We start from the raw sequence: 21,817 nt of genomic DNA, 5'->3' as shown, positions 1-21,817 counted from the left end.
TCCTGTCAAAGCAAGATCCAGCTGCAGTAGTGAGTGCTCGTTTAACTGTGAGCGTGAGGGTTGGTCTTCTGTTCAGGGTGTCATAAGTGAAGCTGCCTTGCACTGAGTCAGACCCCTGGTCTCTCCTCCTCATTCTCTGCTCTGAATGGCAGCAGCTCTCTAGGGCAGGGGGGTAGTCAACCTGTGGTCCTCCAGATGTTCATGGACTACAATTCCCATGGGCCCCTGCCAGCAAACATGGACATCTGGAGGACCACTGGTTAACCACCTCTGCTCTAGGGCCTTCGGTAGAGGTTTTCCATGTCACTTTCTAATCTGTTCCTTGTGACTGGTGATTCCAGGGACTGAACCTAGGACCAAGGCAGGAGCTGTGCCAGTGAGGGAAAGCCCCTGCCCTAATGGCAAACCAGGCCTTCTGGTGGTGCCAGAGGATACGGTCCTAGTCACAGAGGATTCGCTTTAACCCAGAAACACAGAAGTGCAAGAGTGTAGCAAAGATATCTCAGCAAGGCATGAAGCAAACAGCTCTTGTCCTCTGTGGATATTACTTCTGTGGCGGCATCCATGAGGACTTGTGGTTTCCTGCTGCAGACATGTTAAGCACAATAGGTTTGCACAATTAAATACTTAAGTACATGGACCATGTGGGGTACAGATTCAGTAAAGTGATGCCCCACAGAGGGAATCAGCCATAATCAGGGCTCTCTCAGCCTTACCCACCTCACAGGGTATCTGTGGTGGGGAGAGGAAAGGGAAGATGAATGTAAGCCTCTTTGGGACTCCTTCGGGTAGAGAAAAGCGGCATATAAGAACCAACCCTCCTCCTCCTCCTTCTTCGTAGTTCAGTCCCCATCTTGCCCAGCTCAGGGTGGAGCAGCATTGCCCATTCCGAACCAAGTGTGGCATCGCCCGCACCAACCAACCTGCAAATACTTTCACTGGGAATGGGGACAGTTAGCTGCTGTGCGAATTCCCTTTCCGGTCTTACTGGGGACGCCCAGCATCAGCGGCCACTTCCCTTCGTCTCGTCAGACGGCCAACACACTGTTGCATCCCCAGCCGAGCAGGATCATCCGTCAGGTGTCATGGAACGGCCTGCCTCACTTGCTGCAAGGAGGGTGGGTGGGTGAGCAGAGCTGGCAGTCCCCCAAAGTGCCGTGGGGCTGAAGTCATCGCCCCGGGAGTCGTCAATCTCGTCGGCGCGGCTGGCACAGAGCAACTCTCATCCCATTATGCTTGGCAGGCTTGCCAGCTGCATCATTCGGGTGCCACCTCCCCTCCCCCTTCCCATCCGGAGAGAAGTCTGAATGAACGAACGGAGGGATGAATGAGCAGAGGAGGGAGGCAGCGTCTGCTGTTGGATTTCTCAATGAGTGAGTAGAAAAGCCAAGCCAACATGCAGTGTCTGTGAGGCCACATCCAAGGAGAGAGACTGCTGGGGGTCCCCTTTGGGGACATGGACTGCCTTGTCTGGGGGCTGAGTATCTCACCCAACAAAGTGTGTACAGGGACTTATCCAAACGGTTTCTGGAGCAGGATGAATGACTGGTGCTGGTGAAAGGTTAGGTTAGAGCCATGGTCTTCAGCTCATTGGTCAATGGTTACAAAGTCCCACGTGCCTGTCTATGAGGCCCTGCACTTTTTATTGCCAGATCCTTGCACAATGAGGCAGGTGGCAAACTTTTGCACCCATAGGTGCCATTTCCTTTCTAATTATTGTAAATATGGAGGACAGGAATTGAGTTTTAGAATTATACGTAGTCTACCTTGCTTTTTAGAAACCTTCATATTGTGTTTTAAACTACTCAAGCTGTTTTATTCAGTTTAATTTTCATTCCATTTAATTATGCTTTGATCATTGTCTGTTTCTGACCAATGACAGAGACAATTGCTCCAGATTTCTGAATTGCATGGATGACTGGTCTCTGATTGTAATGATAAAGCAAAGCAAAGCGAATGCCCTACACACTGGTTTCGCTTCAAAATTAACTTGGAAATGCAAGTTTGTGCAGAACCCCATGGCTTGGCTATCATTGGGAATGATGCTTTGCTTCAGTTGTTTTTTGACTGGTTCTACAACCCAACCCTCTTATATTGTTTACTCTTCCCTTCCTCTTGGTTGCATTGGCTCACTCTGCATAATCTGCCTTGAGGCCAAATGAGAAAGGTGGACCATAGACAATGTAAAAAAACAAATATGTTCCACATAATATATTTCTGGTAAGGCCTTGGAGGAGGAGTGTGTCTCACGGCTTAAGTGCCACTCAGAGAAGCTGTCTCGCCCCTTAGTGCCTCTTCCTCCAACCGGCTTGCCTGTCTGTCCAGCTGCCAGCCAATCACCATCCATCCCCCACCCCTGACCACCCCCTCCTCCTTCCACTTTCCTCCAAGGATTGGAGGTTGCAGATCCCTGCTGCATGAGAGCTGCCCCTGCCGGTGAGTTCCCTTCACTGGGGCCTCCAGCCTGCAGCCTTTCCAGGTCCTGGGCAGAGGGAGAGGCCATCTGCAGAGTTCTTCCACCCCAGCCCACTAATCTAGTGCATGTCGTATTCCTGAATGCAACAGGCTTGGCCCCTAGTATGTGCATATGATGAAAGCTGCTCTGGTTCCTCATGGTGGAAGAAAACAGGATATGTGTTAATGAATTAATACTTACAGCTTGCTAGGCCCCTGGGCTGTAAAGGCTGAAGATCCTTCCTTTAGAACAGGGGTAGTCAACCTGTGGTCCTCCAGATGTTCCTGGACTATAATTCCCATGATTGTAGTCCATGAACATCTGGAGGACCACAGGTTGACTACCCCTGCTTTAGAACACTTGGCCACTGGAGTCCTTTCAGCTTTCCATTTCCAGCCTTTCCCCTCCTCTCCTCCTCTAATCTGAGCCTTCCCGATCCCCCCGGCACCTGACGTATTCTTCTTCTTGGGCTGGCTTGTGGGGCACAGTGCTGAGTGTGGCAGCCAACAAATCCTGTTAATATCTGGGTGAATTCTTCAGGGCACACCTGGGAGTCTGGACGGCTGAATCTGTTCCTTGCAACTTGGCAGACCGAGCAGCCTCCTTGGCTCTGGTTGGGTCCCTTTGCCCTTGGCTCATCTCAGTCGGCACTCTTTCTGGGTGGGGGGAGACTGTGGAAGCTCTTTCCCAGCAGAGAACCATGGCCCACCCTGCTGCCCGCTGGCTGGCTCAAAGAGGAGAGGCGTGATGCCAAAGACACACTGGCTGGCGTTTTCAGGAGGCTTCACCAGAAACCACATAGGTAGGCACTGCCCACCCAGTCCAGACTTCAGAATAGATTGAGACTCATTGGAACCTGGATCCAACTCCGTAAAATCTGGAACAATCCTAACTCTCCCTCTCCTACACACACCGTACCCAGTCTTCTGCCGGCTCAGGGAATAGCCATTCTGTGTATAGCTTCTGGCGTGGAAAGGTCTTCCCTGGCATGGACATGTGTGTGAACTTTCCCAGACTTTGCTGATGATTGGGGGAGGGGATATGGCTCTGCATGCAGAAGGTCCCAGGTTCAGTCCCCAGTATCTTCCGCTACAAGCACCAGGTAGCTGGAAAGTGAGAGGCCTCTGGCTGAGACTCTGGAGAGCAGCTGCCAGTCTGAGTAGGCAATACTGTCCTTGATGGGTCATTGGCCTCATTCAGCATAAGTCAGCTTTGTGTACATTCGCTGAAGTTCCTTAGACTTTTGCCATGGAGTGATGCAGCTGGGTCCATGAGCTTCTTTGGCATGGCAACGTAGATCTTATGATTCCCACAGTGAGCCCTACCAATGGGATTGCATGACTTTCCATTCCCATTGCTAGGAGCTGCAGGATTCAGAACTTTGGGGCTGGGGTTGGCCTCAAGAGAGAGAAGGTGAAGAGTTGGTTTTAATACCCCGCTTTTTACTACCCAAAGCTGCATACAATGGCTTTCCCTTCCTCTTCCCATAAGAGGTAGGTGTGAGGTAGGTGGGGCTGAGAGAGTTCTAAGAGAACTGTGACTGGCCCCAGGACACTCAGCTGGCTGCATGGGCAGGAGAAGTGGGAATCAAATCCAGTTCTCCAGATTAGAGGCTCCCTGTCTTAACCACTACACCTAGCTGGAACCAAGGAACCTTGAAGCTCCTGAGTGCTATGGATCGGTGCCTCCAGTTTGGCATGATGAGTATCTTGGTCTGGAAAGGCAACAACTAGTATGAAATGGATCTTAAGAGGTTCATGTATAGCTTGATGTTGGAAGTCACATAGCAGGAGTCTTGTGGGAGTTTTTCTGGAGGTTTTCTTCTGTGGACCAGTTGGGTCCCTTGAGCATTACTATGGCAACATGTCAAGGAAGCAAAGGGAACCAGTGGATAAAAGCTGATGGGTTGGGCCAAGTATCCTGTCCAGTGTTTGTGGGACTCAAATTTAGAATCCCGAGTAGGCATGCCTGGACTAGAGGAACTCCTTGGCCCATTACAAATTCAGAGTCCAGAGGCACCTTTAAGACCAACAGAGTTTTGTTCAAGGTATGAGCTTTCATGTGCACCCACACTTCCTCAGATACAATATAAAGGAACGGAAGTAATCAGCTCATACTTATAGGGAAAGTGAAAGAGGAAATTTACATACAGCGTAATGAAATTGCCCAGGTTCCAGAGATACATAGGAAAAAAACAGGAATTAGGATTTGTTTGCATTCATCTGAGACTGAATTGCACGGGAAACATTTGGCCTCAATAAAAAATGCAAATATCTCCATAAAGATAATAAAGGGAAAATAGAGATTCAATGGCTGACAGCAGTTAGCTGAGATTTTGCCCTTTTGCCCCTGCTTGCCCCTCTAAAGCAGGGGAGGTCAACCTGTGGTCTTCCAGATGTCATTGGACTACAATTCCCATGAGCCCCCTGCCAGCAAATGCTGGCAGGGGACTCCTGAGAATTGTAGTCCATGGACATCTGGAAGACCACAGGTTGACTACCCTTGCTCTAAAATATGGAAACATCAGATTAACACGTGTGTAATTTTAAGAGTTGTGGGCGCTTGCGTCCTTAATGTCTTAATCTTCTTGAGCCCCAGGGAGAGGGCCGACCAGCTCAATTAAATGAATTTGATGTTTCACAGGGACCCTGGTGGGTGCTGGAGATGTGATCTCTCAGCAGCTGGTGGAGAGGAGAGGTCTGGCTGGACACAACTGCCGGAGGACTCTGAAGATGATGACTGTTGGCTTTTGCTTTGTGGTAAGCCAGTGACTTGCAATGAGAGGTGCAGCAGAAATTGTAGGGAAATGTTGGTTGTCTTTCCGAGTCTTGACTGATCCTGGGGGTTTCTTAGTAGCTCTTTCCACGGCTGGTCCCTCAGGGCTTGGGGCACAAAAGCAAAGACTCTACCTGTAGAAGTGCCCTTGACATGGGAAGATGCTGTGCCTCGGCAGCTGGAGAAGCCCTTCTGTAGGCCATTTGCAAGCAGAACACCCAACTGTCCCTTGAGCTGCTTTTCTTGGGAAAGGCTCTTTGGTTCCACATGGGAATAAGCTGAGAACTTCCACGTCTGAAGTTCTTGAAGAAGGTAGGTGGGGCTCTGAGCAGACTGTGATAAATGCTTCTCCTGGCCTGCTTCTCCTGGCCTGTGGTCAAAGGAAGCGCTCTGGTGGGCAGTTCACTCAGCCCAGCCCCACATAAGCCCCCCGTCATCACAAGCTTCCCATCCCTTTGGGCATTTCTAACCAAAGCCTTCCTTGCAGGGCCCCGTGATCGGAGGCTGGTATCAAGTGCTGGATCGTCTGGTGCCTGCCAAGACCAAAGCGGCCGCTCTACAGAAAATGCTGCTGGACCAGGTTGGGTTCCACAGCCCTCTCCTTGCCCCGCTTAGCGTCCCTCTGCACATGTTTGAAGATGAAGATGAAATTCAGTTCTGGCTGCAGGCTTTACTGCTAGCAGTGCTTCCAGGCGTGCACGTGGGGTGCAAGACTGCACTATAAGTAGATCAACTGGCCTGTTCTGGAAGTGGAGCTTTTTTGCCGCTAGTCCCTTCTCTTGTTCAGTGTCTGCTTCCCACCCCTAATGTTGCCGTTGGTATGGAAGGCAAATGTCTGGGCCTGGGACATGCTGGAGGCCTGGTGCCAATCTCCTTTTCCTCACCAGGCATTCCTGGCCCCTCTCCTGCTTAGCTTGCTCTCGGTCTCAGGTTTTACTGGCTTCCCTCCTCATCTCTAAATCCTCTTTCTCTTCCAGGGCGGGTTTGCCCCTTGCTTCCTTGGCTGTTTTCTGGCTGTGGTGGGTGTGCTCAACGGTTTGTCCACGGAAGAGAACTGGAGCAAGATCAAACGGGTGAGCCAGCACTGGGGATGCCCCAGGAGAGGGATAGGTGGGCGGCAGGGAGATGCCACACTGCATGGCCCAAACCATCTGTCTCTCTCATCTGACTAACCCTCTCTGGCCCACTCCAAATAGTTCTGTGTAAAATATTCCACCTCTGCTAGGATCCCGTTTCTGCCATGAAGGAAATAGCTGCCCTTCATTTGTACAGGTCAGGATTAGAAGTCGTGAATGTGGAAAGAAGGCTAGAAGTCCCTACAGTCCAAACCCCTCCTAAAGGTAGGGCCATTCAGACTTGGGGTGTTTTCACACATGCTGAATACCCCGCTTCAGCCACTGTTTGCAGGAAGATTTTGCCATGCAACAGGGTGAATTCCAGTTGCAAAGTGGATTGAAAGTGCTGTTTTCAGTGTGTGTGAAAGCATCCTTTGGCTGAGGCTGCCAGGGGAAAGGCCAGGTGGGCTGCAGAGGTCTGTGTGTGATCCAGCTGGGTGTTCTTTCAGTGCTGTGGTTCAGAACCCCTGTGGCTCTGCTCTTGGCTCGGTGACGCCTGGGGGGAATCTGCACCTTGTCCCTGTTCTATACCCCCCTGCATTATGGGAAGAAGGTGCTTTGGTCTTCCCAGGGCACTGACCACTTAAAGGTCTAAGCAGGAGCTTTGATGGTGAGCCCAGTGGGGAGACCTTTGGATTCGGCAAAAGAGGATCACACCAGCAATTCGGATGAAGGCAAATTGTGGATCCTGAGAGTCCATTGGAAAACTGCACAAACTAGAAATTGGGGGAGGGGTCATGGAAGGGAAACCAGCCGTTAGCTGAGGGTGGCTTTTAGAAAATGGCAGGGTAGGGAAGAATGGCGTGTTGCAGAGCAGTAGGGAAGGCGGAAGAAAAGGGATTGGCTGGCGTTGCCCGCGAGGTGGCAACCACCAGACAGGAAGGGATAGATCCAAGGGGGCTGTGTGGAGGAGGAGGTGGGCAGGATCAAGCAGGTTGTCGACTCATCTCTGCAGTGACCTTTGGGGGCTTCTTGATGTGGGTGTCGTGCCAGTCCTGGCTCTCTGCCATTGGCTCCCTCTCCTAAAGACCCATGTTGGGGTGCGGAGATGCTCCTGGAAGCCAGGCAAACTGCTGAGTCATTGTGGAGCTGCATCAAGTGATCTGGCAGCCACAGGACTTGGGTGGAGAGTGGACGGAGGAGCCAGCCCACTTGCGAAAGGCATCAGCGTTTCCCAGGCACTTTGCGCCAAGACTTCTTAAATCCAGCTCTTTTCTGTCCTTTGTGGCCAAGGATGAGCCGTCATCCCCTTCGCCACCACCGTCAGTAGCTGGAAGTCCCACCTTGCCAAATGCATCTTTTGCCTGTTTTCATGCAGTTTGGATCCTAGGGCCTTCAGTCATCCTCCTAGGACACCCTGGCTGGGGCTGAGGCCTTGGCAGGGCTGGGCCCATTTGTCCTCACTGGCAAATCAAGATGCCGCCAAAGATGGGTCTCGTTGTTACCTGGCGCCCACTTGGGCATCTGCTCCTGCTCCCAATCCTCCCCTCTGGCAGCCCGGCTGTCTTGCCTGTTGTCTTCTGCTTCTGGCAGTGCCAGAGAGCTGCCCTCCTCCTCTGCTCCCGCTGAGTCACTCCGCAAAAGCTTGGCTCAGGAGCCGGCTGGTTTGACACTCACGGTCATGATACAATCGCAGTAAGATGCCTGAGCAATATGTTTCCTGTGTTTTCTTTTCCTCGTCCAGCGTAGAACTCTCTCATCTCTGCGTAGACGAAAAACCACTTGTTGTTTGCTAACCAGAGATGAGTCAGCAGAGGGTCAACTTCAAAGCGCTCCGGTTCAGAGGAGTTTGTGAGGATGGGTGTCACCAGGGGGCGGGGAGCAGGGAGGGGGATGCGGAGCCCAAACCCAACAGAGTGCTTGTACCCTCAAAACCATGCTGAGCCAGCCAGGACCCCACATGGGGAAGATGATGCCAGAGTCCTTCTGCTGTTCTCTGTCTTCTCAGACCCCCACACTCAATTCCATTACCATGTACCAAAAAAATTAAGTTTGGAGTCTGTGTGCTCCCAAGGCACCGTGTTAAAATGCCCATCTGTCCTCTCAACGGCTAGCTGGAATCAGTTGAGGAAACCCTGAAGAAAGGGAGGGTTTCTAGCCTATTGGAAGACAGGAGAGGTTCTTGAACAGGTAGGGGAATGGTCTCTTGGTGTTTAAACGGGATGGACAAGCAACTTGTTCGCACATTGACCCATGCATGGGATAAGTGTAGGCATGCTCAGGTCAACGTGTTTCTGCACTTCGACATTGGTCAAGGAGGTCATGCCAGGTTTTGGTAGGAACAGGAAATGTTCTGCCATGTGCCCACCCCATCAGAGGTCTTAGCATTCAGTACTGTGGCCAGGGTGGAGCAGAAAGCCAATTTCCCTCCAGTTTTGCTTTGCTTTGGGTAGCCGGTTAGTCCTTTGACTGGAGCCAGCATGGGAAAAGTTTGGCTTCCGTTGGTTCAAGTGATGCTGCTTTGACTGTAAATTGGAACTCCTGAACATGATGCTGGTTTCTCTTCCTGTGGAACCTGTCTCAGCCCTCCCTCTCCCCGCCCAACCCCCCCCCCCCACCCCATTGGAATCCTGGGATACACTCAGTGGGACTCCAAATTCTGCCCACATTGTAGCCTCATGAATAATAACCGGCATTTACGGATTCAGACTTGCAAACCAAATAACTAAAAAAAAAAAACCACTTTATTTTACTTAAGACTCAATTTGGTTGTAGTGATTAAGCGCAGCGGCCTCTAATCTGGACAACCAGATATGACTCCCCAATCCCCCCCCCCCGATGCAGCCAGCTGGTTGACTTTGGACCAGTCACCATTCTCTCTAAGCTCTCTCAACCCCACCTACCTCAGAGGGTGCCTGTTGTGGGGAGAGGTTTGTAAACCGTTTTGAGACTCCTTCGGATAGTAAAAAGCAGGGTACAAAAAAAGCAGCTGTTCTTCCTCCTCCCCTCAAGACAGATGTTAATTCTCTTAGCAAAATCTGGAACTCCACTATCCAATTTTGACAGCTTGGCCAGCTGGCTAAGCATAACTTTTTTTTTCCTTGATGAAATTTCCATAAATAAAGATCACCCTTTTATGGCTCCCCAGAGCTGCTGTTTGTCTGGGGTATTTCTGTAGCCCAGTAACAAATGAAAGTATGTTAAGATCTGACCCCTTGCAACTGGAAACAGTGACCTCTAGCCCACAAGCATTGATGGTGGTTAGTTGTTGACGGTGGGACCCACAAGACTATTACTTATTTGTTTGCCTTGTAAACCAATTTGACATGTCACCGAGCATCCCTTTTCAAGTAATTTAGACTGATGGGATGCTGGGGGCGGAGGGGGGAGTGGCTTTGCTGAGTGCTGCTGCAGTTGTGAATTCCTGACAGATTAGCCCCCCCTCCCCCAAAGTTTGGAGTCTGCCTTCAGCCAATCCTCAATAGCTGTATCTTCCCTCTGCCTTTCACACATTGTGCGTCGCTTCTGCTGCAATTTGCACCATAGACGGCGGGGTCCAAGTTGGGCCATTGCCAGGCCTTGCAGTTCAGGCCGCCTGCCAGGTGCCACGTTTATCTTTGGGAGTCTTCGGTTGGGCTGGGGGGGGCACCTATGCCAGGATATAAATAGCCTCCCTCTGAGACTTCCTTTTAGACAGTCCCTAAAAGCTGCAGTTCTCCTGTGTCTTGCCAGCCTAGCTGTTGCATCAGCAGCCGGCCCTTTATCAGCTGGCTGGCAGTGGCTCAGACTCTGGGACCTCTTCCCCTTTAAGTCCCATCCAGGCTGGCAGAGGGCAGAAACCAATCAACAAAACCCAGTCGATCCCAAACAACAGGAAACCAAAAAATAAAAGACCAACGTGTATGGCTGGAAAAATAGATCTTTAACGTCAGTGTCCTTGACTAGACTGTGACTTGAGTGCAGAGATTCCTCCATTCTTAATTTTTGAACCAATGGTCCATGAGTTATTCTATAGTGTGCAAGAAGAACAATTTTGAATAAGATTTCTAAAGACTTTGTAACATAAAAGGAGTGAGCCACTGAGGAAAGTGTCTTTGGCTTGAAAGCGAGAGTGAATTCAGACCTCATTCTAGCTTGGCTCCGAGATGTTTTTGACATTAAAGGAACTTGACTCTGAGAACTCTTTGTCGTTAGAAAGGGCAGATACTGGCAAGGATGGGGTGGACGGAGGAGGTGCCAGAGAGGCTAGGCAGATGACTCACCACTGTGTGGATTCCGCCCCCCCCCCCAGGAGCTGAACAACCCAGAAAGGATGGAGGAGGTTGGTGAAGATGATGTGAAGTCCAGAATTGGGATATTTAGTCTCTAGAAAAGAGGACTGGGGAGCATATTATTGGTAGCAGTTCTAAAGTGTTTGGATGGATGGATGGATGGATGGATGGATGGATGGATGGATGGATGGATGGATGGATGGATGGATGGATGGATGGATGGATGGATGGGGAAGGTGGGCAGGCACTAGCTTTTCATTGAGCACCTTTGCTGCAGGCAATGTTGAGAGGGTTTGAGTAGGACTGGAAAAGACCAGGATTCAAGTCTTCAGTCTGTTGTAAAGCTCATGGGGCCTTGCTGGGCCAGTCACCTGTTCTCTGCCAGTGTAACGTACCTTGCAGGATTGCTGTTAGGATGAAACTGTGGGATGGTGAGGTGTGGAGAGCCGTGTATGTTGCTGGAGGGATGGGGTGAAAACAGGCACAATCTTGTCTATATGCTGCAGAGCTTTCTGAGTCTGGCAGCTGCCCAGGAAAGTCCTGGGGTCTCCTTCTGTGGTTTTTTCCAAAGGAAGGCAGGGCTCACTCACATCTGTCGGGGAGGGGTCTGGCTGACGGGTGGGGAACTGCTGCAGCTCCAGGTGAGCCCTCTGAACCTTTTCTGCTGCTCTCTTACAGGACTACAGGGATACCCTGATCACCAACTACTATGTGAGTAGCTCTCCTGCCTCCTTAGTGGGACTCATACTTGGGACAGCGGCTGGGTGTGAATGTCATGCTGTACAGGACAGCATCTTCAGTCCCCAGCTGGCATCTCCATTTTAACAAAGCAAAGAAAGGCCTCTGCCTGTGACCCTGGAAAGCTGCTGCCTGTCAGAGTAGACCATACTGCTACTTGATGAACCAAGGGTCTGGCTCATTATGGGGAAGCTTCATGGGTTGGTGTATAGCAGTGGCTCAGTGGTAAAGCACCTGCTTTGCATGTAGACAGCAATCCCTGGCCTCTCCTGGTTAAATTAGGTGATTTGAAAAGCCTCTGCCTGAGACCCTGGAGAGGTGCTGCCAGTCAGAGCAGGAAACACTAACCTTGATGTAGTACAATACATGATTCAATAAAATGCAGCTTTGTGTGTTTAGGAGGGCGTGGTGACCATGGTGATATGGAGGTGGGACTGGGTAGGTTGGCCTCTTTCTGCTTGTTGGGGATCAGCAGTAGGGTTTCCCATCCATCCACTGCATCTCCTGTGGCGGTTCCCACGCAGTTCCTCATTGGCCAAGAGAGATAGATGGGGGATGCTCCCATTGGCCAAGAGAGAGAGATGGGGGATGCTCCCACTTGGGGTCTGTGTTTCTTCCCCTAATTGTGTCATGTGTCTTTCAGATTTGGCCAGCTGTGCAACTTGCCAACTTCTACTTCATCCCTTTGCACTACAGGTAAGAACTGCTCTCCCTGCATGCCCCAGTTCTGCCCTCGCTCGCTCTCTCTCTCTGCTACTGACTTGAGGCCACCTGAGCAGCAGATGTTCCCAGTGTACATCGTGGTGCTGCAGGAACTCTCCCCACCAACCTTTTCGTTTACAAAGTCAGACACCTAAATGCAGCCCCCATGGCTTGCCCACTGCTGGCGTGCTGTCCGTCTTGGTCTCCCTGTTCTTGACCGGAGCCCCTTTCCTCTTTCTCTGCCCCCAGGCTGGCTGTGGTTCAATGTGTGGCCATCATCTTCAACTCTTACCTCTCCTGGAAGACTAATCAACTGTGACTTGGCAAGGTGGAAGCACCAGCACATCTGTGCCCAGTTCTTCATCCCACACATGTTCCCTTTGGCCTCTGTCTCTTACCCAGGGAAGCTGTCTGTTGCACACAGCAGAGTATCCTGCCTTGGCACCTCTCCCAGTCACATGACCCCTGCGCAGCCTTTTCAGCACCACACAAGTTAAGACTGCTCAAGTTACACTCATGGGGGCCTGATGGTGTATTCAGCCAGAGCCAGGCTGAAGCTACTCCTCAACCCCAGAAGGGCAGGGAGTTGCAGGCTATCTGTCAGATGCTCCGGAAAGGAAACGGATCCATTTCCTGTGGTATGAAAGACCTTAATAGTGCTGAAGGTGTTCAGAAACTTGCTATTGCATTTGTGATAGGAACCTTTTTGGAAATGGAAAAGGTGAGGTAAACAGAGCCCAAGGTCCTGCCAGTACCCACCTACTGTTGGTAATTTCCAGGGGGTTTCACAGTCGGTATTTCAGAATGGTGGGACCCAGCACAGTATAGAGCATTGGACTCTAATCTGGAGAACTGGGTTTGATTCCCTACTCCTCCACGTGCAGCAACTAAGTGACCTTGGCCAGTCACAGTTCTCTTAGGGCTGTTCTTGCAGAGCAGTTCTCTCAGAGCTCTTTCAGCTCTGCCTATCTTACAGGGTGCCTGTTGTGGGAGAGAGGAAGGTGTTTGTAAGCCACTTTGGGACTCCTTCAGGTAGTGAAAAGCAGGGTATAAAAAACCAGCTTTTCTCTTATTTATTGGTGGTTGTTGTTAGGTGCGAAGTCATGTCCGACCCATCGCAACCCCATGGACAATGATCCTCAAGGTACTGGTACTTGTAGCGAAATGCCCCCACCCCCTTTTGAGAGCCAATTCCAAAATGATGCAGGGCTATTTTCACTGAGCTTTTGAGGGGGGATGGGTGACATTTAGGCCTTAGGCCACTTGTTCAACTCCCTTCAAATGCTAATTTATCTAGCCAGGAAACAAAGGAGTTCTCCAACCTCTTCCACAAGCAGGTATCTGGAGGGGGGGAAAGAGCTTCTTTCCAGAATGCCCCCACTGTGGGTGGGACACAGAAGATTATTTTAATCTCCTTAAACCAGGGGGAACTGTTTCACCTGCAGATGGTTGAAGCAGAAAGCAGCTGTGATTTGAGAAGAGATGGCCAGTCATCTTGGACTTGGGGCTGCCAAGTGAGCTGAGAAACTTGTGATAGAAACTTGTAGCCTCTTAAGAAAGGTGCTTGGAGCCAGTTTGGTGTAGTGGTTAGGAGTGTGGTTAGGTGTAGTGGTTAGGAGTGTGGACTTCTAATCTGGCATGCTGGGTTCGATTCTGCACTACCCCACATGCAGCCAGCTGGGTGACCTTGGGCTCATCACAGCATTGATAAAACTGTTCTGACCGAGCAGTGATATCAGGGCTCTCTCAGCCTCACCCACCTCGCAGGGTGTCTGTTGTGGGGAGAGGAATGGGAAGGCGACTGTAAGCCGCTTTGAGCCTCCTTCGGGTAGGGAAAAGCGGCATATAAGAACCAACTCTTCTTCTTCTTCTTCTTATCCTGTATCCACATCAGGTAGGGTATATTTTAGCAGAGGGACAGGAGGATTGTTTCATCCAGTTTCTTTTGGACTCTCTTGCTTAAATTTGTGCTGTGCTTAAACATTGTCCCTCAAATAAATCTTTAATATATTTGAAGCTGGTAATGGTTCTTTGATTCATGTAGTGCTCCCCTGTCTTGGAAATGCTAGTCAAGTGCAAAGGGAAGCTCCAGGATCAGGGAGGTGTTCCCTGCAGTTAACTGACCCCATTACAGCCAGAGCACTGGGCAGTGAGTAGATTAGAGCAGGGGTAGCCAGACTGTAGCTTTCCAGGTGTTCATGGACTACAATTACCATGAGCTTCTGCTGCTTGCCACAGTTTGGCCACCCCTGCTCTAGAGGCAGGGCCTCAATATAAGGAAAGGGAAGCTGGGATTCTGGTCCTCTTAGTGGAGAAATCCTTTCTAATGACCAGTGGTTGGCTGTGAGTTAGCCAAAGATATGGTTCTGCAGTCCCTCCAGGAGTTGGCAACCAGCCAGAAAGGGGATGGACAAGGCAAAATAGGACTTGCAGCGCTAAAGCAGGCCTGTTCTGCCACCGAACTCGGTTGGTGCTATGAAACAGGTAGGAACTGATAGGACAGTTTCCAGCTGTGAGTCCATTCTGTTGGGCATGATGGCTGAATGGAACTTCCATGTTCAAAGGTAGTGTACCTCTGCAGAGCCTCCATAATCTACAGTTAGAAAGCAGATGGGACTGAATGGACCTGCGCTTTGATCCAGCAGGAAGATCTTCTCACAAAATTCTGGACTCAAGAGAGCCAGCTTGGTGTAGTGATTAGGAGTACGGACTTCTGATCTGGCGAGCCAGGATTGATTCCCCATTTCTCCTCTACATGTAACCATCTGGGTGCACCTTGGGCTCCCCACAGCACTGATAAAGCTGTTCTGATTGAGCAGGGATATCAGGGCTCTCTCAGCCTCACCCACCTTACAGGGTGTCTGTTGTGGGGAGAGGAAAGGGAAGGCAACTGTAAGCCGCTTTGAACCTCCTTTGGGTAGAGAAAAGCAGCATGTGAGAACTAACTATTCTTCATCTGTTGAGTGAAATAAACTAGTGACAGATGTGAACATTGGGGCAAATGTAAACATATGCAGCGGTTCTCTCAGAAATTAGGATAGATGATCTCCAGGGTATTCCTGACCAACATTGTTGCTTCAGAAATGGGGCCAGTCTCAGTGAAGGGTTTATAGAGTGCATCTATTTGGAAAATTTCTAAGCCAGCTCTCCCTAAACCATGTTGTAGGCAGGCAAAACATGGCATGCTAGAGCAGAAAAGGAAGTAGTGGAGCTACTGTAAGCCTCAGAGAGGAGCCCTGGAGCAGTTTGAAGGGTTCAGAGATCCTGTCTGCTTCACTGTACTAAATATGGGGAAGGAATCAACATTTTTTTTTAATAGTCAAAGACTATAAGATGGTGTGAAGAGCCTCTTGTGGCGCAGAGTGGTAAGGCAGCTGCCTGAAAGCTTTGCCTATGAGGTTGGGAGTTCGATCCCAGCAGCCGGCTCAAGGTTGACTCAGCCTTCCATCCTTCCGAGGTCGGTAAAATGAGTACCCAGCTTGCTGCTGGGGGGTAAACGGTCATGACTGGGGAAGGCACTGGCAAACCACCCCGTATTGAGTCTGCCATGAAAACGCTAGAGGGCGTCACCCCAAGGGTCAGACATGACTCGGTGCTTGCACAGGGGATACCTTTACCTTTACCTTATAAGATGGTGCTTTCCTGTGTGGGCTAACATCTGAAGACAGTGGAGGGCCTATGGCTCAGTCGTAAAGTATCCGCTTTGCATGTAGGAAGTCCTGGGTTCAGTCCTAGACTTTGAGATCCTGGTGCTTATCCCAGGGAGTAAATGGGTCCTTAAGGGGAGAGGGGCTGCGGTTCAGAACCAAGAGCTTCCTCTTTGCATGCAGAAGGTCCCAGATTCTATCCCTGGCATCTCCATTTAAAAGGACCAGGGGGAAGGCAGCATGAAGGACTTGAGTTTGGAGAGCTGCTGCTGGTCCAAATTGACAATATTGCCCTGGATAGACCAATGGTTTGACTTGGTAGAAGGCAACACCTTCTCTGCATGTGGCAGTTGACCAGGTGTCAGGCTCAGGCTCCCAACAGGGATCTCGTAAGGAGGATCCCACCCCAAAGACAGACAGACAGACTCTGGAAGTTTAGTCCAGCAGTCCCTCTCATGCTTTATATTTGCCACCTAGAATAAGTACATGCTTGGAGGCCATGTAGCGTGGGAGGAGACCAGGGAGTGATGCTTCATGGAGCAGCTGCCTCCACTCTGACAGATTCCTTCTGCTCCTGTGGGGTGGAGTGGGGGCTGGCTCCCTTGGGAGCCCCTCGTGTTTTCCCAGAGACAGAGGCCACATAACGCGAGGCAAGACGGATTTGAGACCTGCCGGGCTGCTGCTTAGCCAATCATTGCCTGCTCCTTCTATTTAACCTGCCTGGGGCTCTGTTTGTCCACGAGTTAGATAATTGCTGCCTGGTGTTTGCTTCATGCCCCAGGCATCGGGCTCCAGCTGGTGCCAGCACTGCAGCCTTGGCAGGGGCACAGACTCAGGAATGCCAGGCCCCCTTCCTTTGGCATGGGAGCACTGGCACAAAAGGAGTGTGGTGCACCTGAACTGGGCCACTTGCCAGAACACTTTGGGAGGGCGTGCATTCCAGGAGTGGGCATTCGTTTGTCGTGGAAAGTTGAGCCCTCCCTCATTAGGCACATGTGGCCCAGCCATGCATCCTGTGCCCCAGGGCTCTGAGGAGGCTTCAGCACAGCTGTCATCTGCAGCTGCATTGCCCCTTAACTGGAGTAGTCAACTTTGCAATATAGAGGTCACCTGGGAACAATGGTTTCTGCCTTGGGGGTGGATGGGTCTTTGGCCTTATGACTGGGTGAAGTGTGTGTGATGACTAGATAAAACACAGAGGGGCTGCCTTTAGCACAGTGCTTCAAAGGACAGTTTGAGGAATCAACATCCATATCCTCTTGCAAGTACATATAATTTTGCCCACAGCTGCATAGTCCAGGCTAGCCTGATTTCAACAGGTCTTGAAAGCGAAACAGGATTGACCCTGATCAGTATTTGGATGGGAGACCATTAAGGAAGCCCAGGGTTGCTACTGAGAGGGGGGCAAAGTCAAACCATCTTTGAATGTCTCTTGACCTGAAAACCCTCTGGGGTCCCCAAAAATCAACTGCAACTTGACTGCACTTTTCACCATCGCCATACAGAATTTTAATCGGCTTGGAGAGGTTCACCAAAGGTAGGTGGGCAAGGAGGAGAAGCAGAAGAAGAGTTGGTTCTTATATGCCGCTTTTCTCTACCCAAAGGAGTCTCAAAGCGGCTTATAGTCGCCTTCCCTTTCCTCTCCCCACAACAGACACCCTGTTGTCACCATAGTCCCCTCCACTTTCCTGGAATTTGGACTTTCTACTCACTGGGTAAGGCAGAACTCCTTGAGGAGGAGGAGGAGAACTATACATTTTATTTGCAATTGTGTGCCTTTTGCTAACTCAAGTATAAATGTCCCCTGCTGTCCCCTGCTGACCAATGTGGAGGTAAACCCAGGCCACCTTGAGATTCATGTGCTCCTGAAACCAACCAGAAAAGGCCTGCACACCCTTCTGCCCTCTGAACTCTACCCTCAGGAGCCACAGGCTCTGTGGAGGTGGGGAAAGAGAAGTGAGCTGCGCGTTTACCCAACTTGCTTCGGTTCAGCACCACGGACAGCGGCGTCGCCTGAAAAGGCTGCTGGCTTGGAATGAACAGCGCAGAACGTTTCCGGAGTCCGGACCCCCCCCCCCCCACACACACACACACCCGCTTAGTTCAGATGCAAACGTCGAGCCCCATTTGCTTTTTCCTGGAAGCTCCTCGAGCTCCACCGCATTTAGGCATTTCTGTGGGGGTGGAAAACTTTCAGGACCAAGCTGGAGAAACGGGATCCGGGCAGAAGTTTGCCCCTAGCAAGGAACTGCCGAATGCTGCGGCCGAAGTGCTTGTAGCCTGTGGGTTGTTGCCAACCCCAGACAGAAGCTTCCCGGCGTAGGGAGGCTGAGCTCACTCCCATGGGCTTCCCCAAGGAGTGGAAGCGAAACATCCCCCGGACGGCGCTGCAGTGCTCGCCATCCCATTCCGCCGGCCCACTTATGGTCAAAAGGGTATCGCGCGCCTCTGAGCTGCCTTCATCCCAAAGTTCCTCCTCAAAATCCCGCAACACAGACGGCTCCTTTTCTCCGGGGGCTGCGCAGCGGCAGATCTTCGGCTGAGAAATCAGCGGCGCAGGCCTCTCCCGTTGTACAATTGCTTGAGCCAGAGGCAAATGCCGCGGCAACCCTCAAGACGGAGAAGAACCCAGAAGCCCGGGCCCGAACGGGGGACACACCCAGCTGCCATGTCTAGATGCGCCTTCTTGCGCTGACCGGGGGGGGGGGGGAGCAGGCTGCATCTGGGAAGCCTCGAGGCGCCGCTTGTTTTGGGACGACGCAGGGAAGTTGAGAGCGCCACTCTGGGCTTCGCTGTTGGCGGCGGCCAAGCGGTCCGGAAGCGCCCCCCCCCCGACCCAGTCAAAGGATCAGCAGAGGTGCCGTCGCTTTTCCTTGTTGCCTCCCCTCTCTCTCCCTCCCTCCCTCCCTCCGGTGCGTCCCAGCCTGGCCGGGGTGGCTCTCCATCGGCAAGCAGTCCATGTCCCGCGCTGACGTCAATGGATCTCCCGCCCGGCTCTATATAAAGATCCCGCCAGCGGCTCCGCGCACCCTCCTCCCGGGATCGGCAAGGACGCTTCGTGGTGAGTCGCTGCCCGCTGTCGCGGGGCGGAGGCAGACCGGGACCCGGGCGAAGAGGGTCCCAGGCGGAGCCGCCGCCGCTGCCTCGACGGGGCGCGGGGTCTGCCTGCTCGTGTCGCCCCCTGCCGGCGCCGGGCCCAGATTGCCGAGAGAGGGCGGCAGAGGGACAGAGAGTCCCACTTGGCCCGGGCTGACCAACTCCCGTCGGGGTTGCAGCTGCGACCACCCGCCCCGCACCCCACTCAACCCCCGGCACTCCCCCCTCTCCCCCCCCGGCCGAGACCGGCCAGCATGAAACGGGCGTTGTCGCTGCCCATGCTGGTGGCCGTGCTCCTGCTGGTCTGGCGGGCCCCCCTCGGAGCCGCTGGCATCCCGGACTTCGACGGCAACGGCGAGCGCGGGCTGAGCCTCCGGGTGAGGCTGCTGCCCTGGGCCGAGGAGCGCTCCCCCCGCTGGCCCCTGGCACCCCCCGCCGTCGCCTCGGAGGCCGGACGCGACGGAGCGGCCCTGGCGGCGCCCCCCCTGCCCCGGGCGGATCCTGCGAGGGAGCTGCGGCGCCGCCTGGCGGAGCTGAGCCAGCGCCTGAAGCGCCACGAGCCGCCGCTGTCCATCGACCTCACCTTCCACCTCCTCCGCCACATGCTCGAGATCTCCCGGGCGCAGAGCCAGCAGGAGCAGGCCCAGCACAACCGCCTCCTCTTCGACGCCCTGGGCAAGTGACGCCGCCCGCCCCGCCCAGCGAGGCCAGCGCCGCCGGACCGCGCCCGCCCACGAAGGAGCTCCAGGCAAGCCCCGCTGCTGCTCCAGGGGGAGGGAGCCAGAGAGTCCCGCTTCTGTGGCAACGGTGTGGCGAGAAAGCCCCCGGCTGGGTTTGCATGGCCCCTTGACGTAGCGCCCCTGTAGTGTCTGGCAGCCGCAGGTTCCGGAGGTCGGCTCCGGGTCAAGGCCACAGGGAGCTGGCTTCCCCTAAAGCAGAACATTGGTCTGCTGGCGTCCGTATTTCCCACTCTGACCGGTAGCGGCTCAGCAGGATCTCCGGCACTGCACGCCTTCTGGTCTTTTTTGCAGGGAGATGCCGGGAATTGAACTCGGGCCGTTCACTGTGCAAAGCAGATGCTCTACCACTGGTAGAGCAGATGCTCTACCCCTTCAGGGTAACAGGGTTTGGCCATCCGGTTGAATGGTGCCAAAGGGGCTCCAGCCTAGAATGGGGGGGGGGGAGGAGAGACTCTGGAGAGTCCCCTCTCCTGGGAAGGGAAACGGAATGGGGCACAGTGTGGAGAGGCGGATAATCCTCCTGGTGGCCACTCACGTGCATTGCAAGCCAGCGGCTTCAAAATACTCTACTTTGGGAGAGGGAAGACATCGATCAGGGAAACCAAACAAGCCTGTTCATTTTAATCCACTCGATCTGCATACATGCACATATAAATCAAACAACTGTTCGGAAGAAACAAAAAGGCCCTCCCAGCCACCTGAAAGCCTTTAGCCTACAGGTCTAAATCCAATGCTCAATTAACAGGGGGCCCTTCTGTGCTCTTCCCCTGACTCCCACCAAGTGCACCTTGCTGAACTGCCTCCTTCCCCTTCTGTGCTCTTTCTTCCTCATTGAAACTGACAATAGGCTGGGAGAGGGAACTTGAGTGGGCAATACAGAGAGGGAGGGTAGAGCAGAAGGCCCCCTTCCCACCCTCTCTTTCCTACCAGGCTTGGAGTGTGACCCAGAGAGCCCCCCCCCCTCTACCCAGTCATCCTTCTATGAATAAATATTTATTTACCATCATTTAGACCAAAACAGTGGCCATCCTTCCCTGCCAATACTGCCAGGGGACCAGCAGCTGCCATGGCTGTGGCCCCTCGGGAAGCCTGGCTGTGGGTGTGTCTCATTACCCCTCTTTCTCTGCAGGCCAGCAAGACCACCCCAGCATGAGACGGGGGCTGCTGTTCGTCTCCACCACCACCACCACCCCTGCCTGCCTGCCTGCAGCAGCAGCCCTGGCACGTTCCGTCCCGCAAGGGCCCAGGACACAGAGCCACGCAGGACAGCAGCCTGCAAAGAACTGGGGCAAAGAACTGAGCTGGCCCAAGTGGAGGCTGAGGAAGGCCACACCTAGGACAAAGCGAGGCCTCTCCGCAGCCAGCAGCCAGAGAAACTAGGAGGGGACAGCTGGCCGACGACCAAGGCGCGCTCACACACAAAATAAAACCATTTGTGAGAAAAAATGCTTCCAGGTGTGCGATTGGAAGGGAGGGTGGGAGAGAGGTGCTGGGGAGCCCTGTGTCGGGGAGGGGGAGGTTCAAGCACGATTGCATCCCCTGCTTTCTCTACCCTGCTGGGCGTGGCACGTGGCTCTCTCCCCTTTGATCTTCATAGCAACTGCCAGAACTTACGTCCTGTCCGTACCCCTCCTGTTCCACGGTGCCCTGCCGGGTGGGTACCCTTTGTGGTGGCCTACCCCTCTGAGTCCTTTGGCCAGGAGCTGCTTTAGAAGCTGCCAGGCAAATGGGGGGGTGTCTCTTCCTTCAGCACCAAGGAACCAAAGCCCCAAATTCCCACAGCATAGCGAGGTTGGCAAGGGGTTCCCACCTTGCAAGGGGCAGCTCCAGAGTAACCAGCCAACAGTTTTTTAGCAGGGCTGATTCGGGGCCACGCATAGACTGCCCGGCTGCATACTCAATATGGCTTCAAGGGTCCAATAGAGCAGGAGTAGTTAACCTGTGGTCCTCCAGATGTCCATGGACTACAATTCCCATGATTCCCAAATGCTGGCAGGGACTCCTGGGAATTGTAGTCCATGGACATCTGGAGGACCACAGGTTGACTACCCCTGCAATAGAGCATTTCCATACAAACAAAAGTACTGCCAGCCAGGGAATGCCAATTTTGTACCTGCAGCTCCAAATTCTGCTGCGGGGGGGGGGGAAGGGGGGCCATTAGGCAGGGGAAGGAAAGACATGCTCCATGGAACTCTTTCCTCTGCAGAAGCATTCCGACCCAGCTTCTTTACAGGGGGAGTAATTACAGTGTACGATTCGCTGCCAGAGGATGTGGTGATAGCCACAGGCAGAGACAGTTTTAAAGAGGATTAGGCAGAGGCATGGAGAAGACGCTAAT

The 21,817-nt window shown here is 52.8% G+C and overlaps 2 protein-coding genes across 4 annotated transcripts in view; both read left to right on the top strand.

Moving 5' to 3' along the window:
- MPV17 (mitochondrial inner membrane protein MPV17) overlaps window positions 1-20,905 on the top strand; it is a 28,529-nt gene extending 7,624 nt beyond the window's left edge. For 2 of the 3 annotated variants that reach the window (XM_077330170.1, XM_077330179.1), the window contains exons 3-8: window positions 5,099-5,214; window positions 5,718-5,810; window positions 6,208-6,303; window positions 11,235-11,267; window positions 11,938-11,990; window positions 20,609-20,905. In XM_077330170.1, coding sequence (XP_077186285.1) covers window positions 5,099-5,214; window positions 5,718-5,810; window positions 6,208-6,303; window positions 11,235-11,267; window positions 11,938-11,990; window positions 20,609-20,816 — 599 coding nt within the window. In that variant the 3' untranslated portion in view covers window positions 20,817-20,905. Of the gene's footprint in view, window positions 1-5,098; window positions 5,215-5,717; window positions 5,811-6,207; window positions 6,304-11,234; window positions 11,268-11,937; window positions 11,991-12,245; window positions 14,013-20,608 lie in introns of those variants that run through there. The other variant, XM_077330187.1, reaches the window with a different exon arrangement.
- Window positions 18,994-19,484, top strand: UCN (urocortin). Its single transcript, XM_077329189.1, has one exon. It carries the CDS (start codon window positions 18,994-18,996, stop codon window positions 19,420-19,422), a length of 429 nt encoding a protein of 142 aa, XP_077185304.1. The 3' UTR covers window positions 19,423-19,484.
- Window positions 20,906-21,817: the final 912 nt, after the last annotated feature.

The sequence above is a fragment of the Paroedura picta genome, chromosome 1 (assembly GCF_049243985.1).
Source record: "Paroedura picta isolate Pp20150507F chromosome 1, Ppicta_v3.0, whole genome shotgun sequence".
Taxonomy (NCBI): Eukaryota; Metazoa; Chordata; class Lepidosauria; order Squamata; family Gekkonidae; genus Paroedura; species Paroedura picta.
This window is presented reverse-complemented; position numbering and strand designations above follow the sequence as displayed.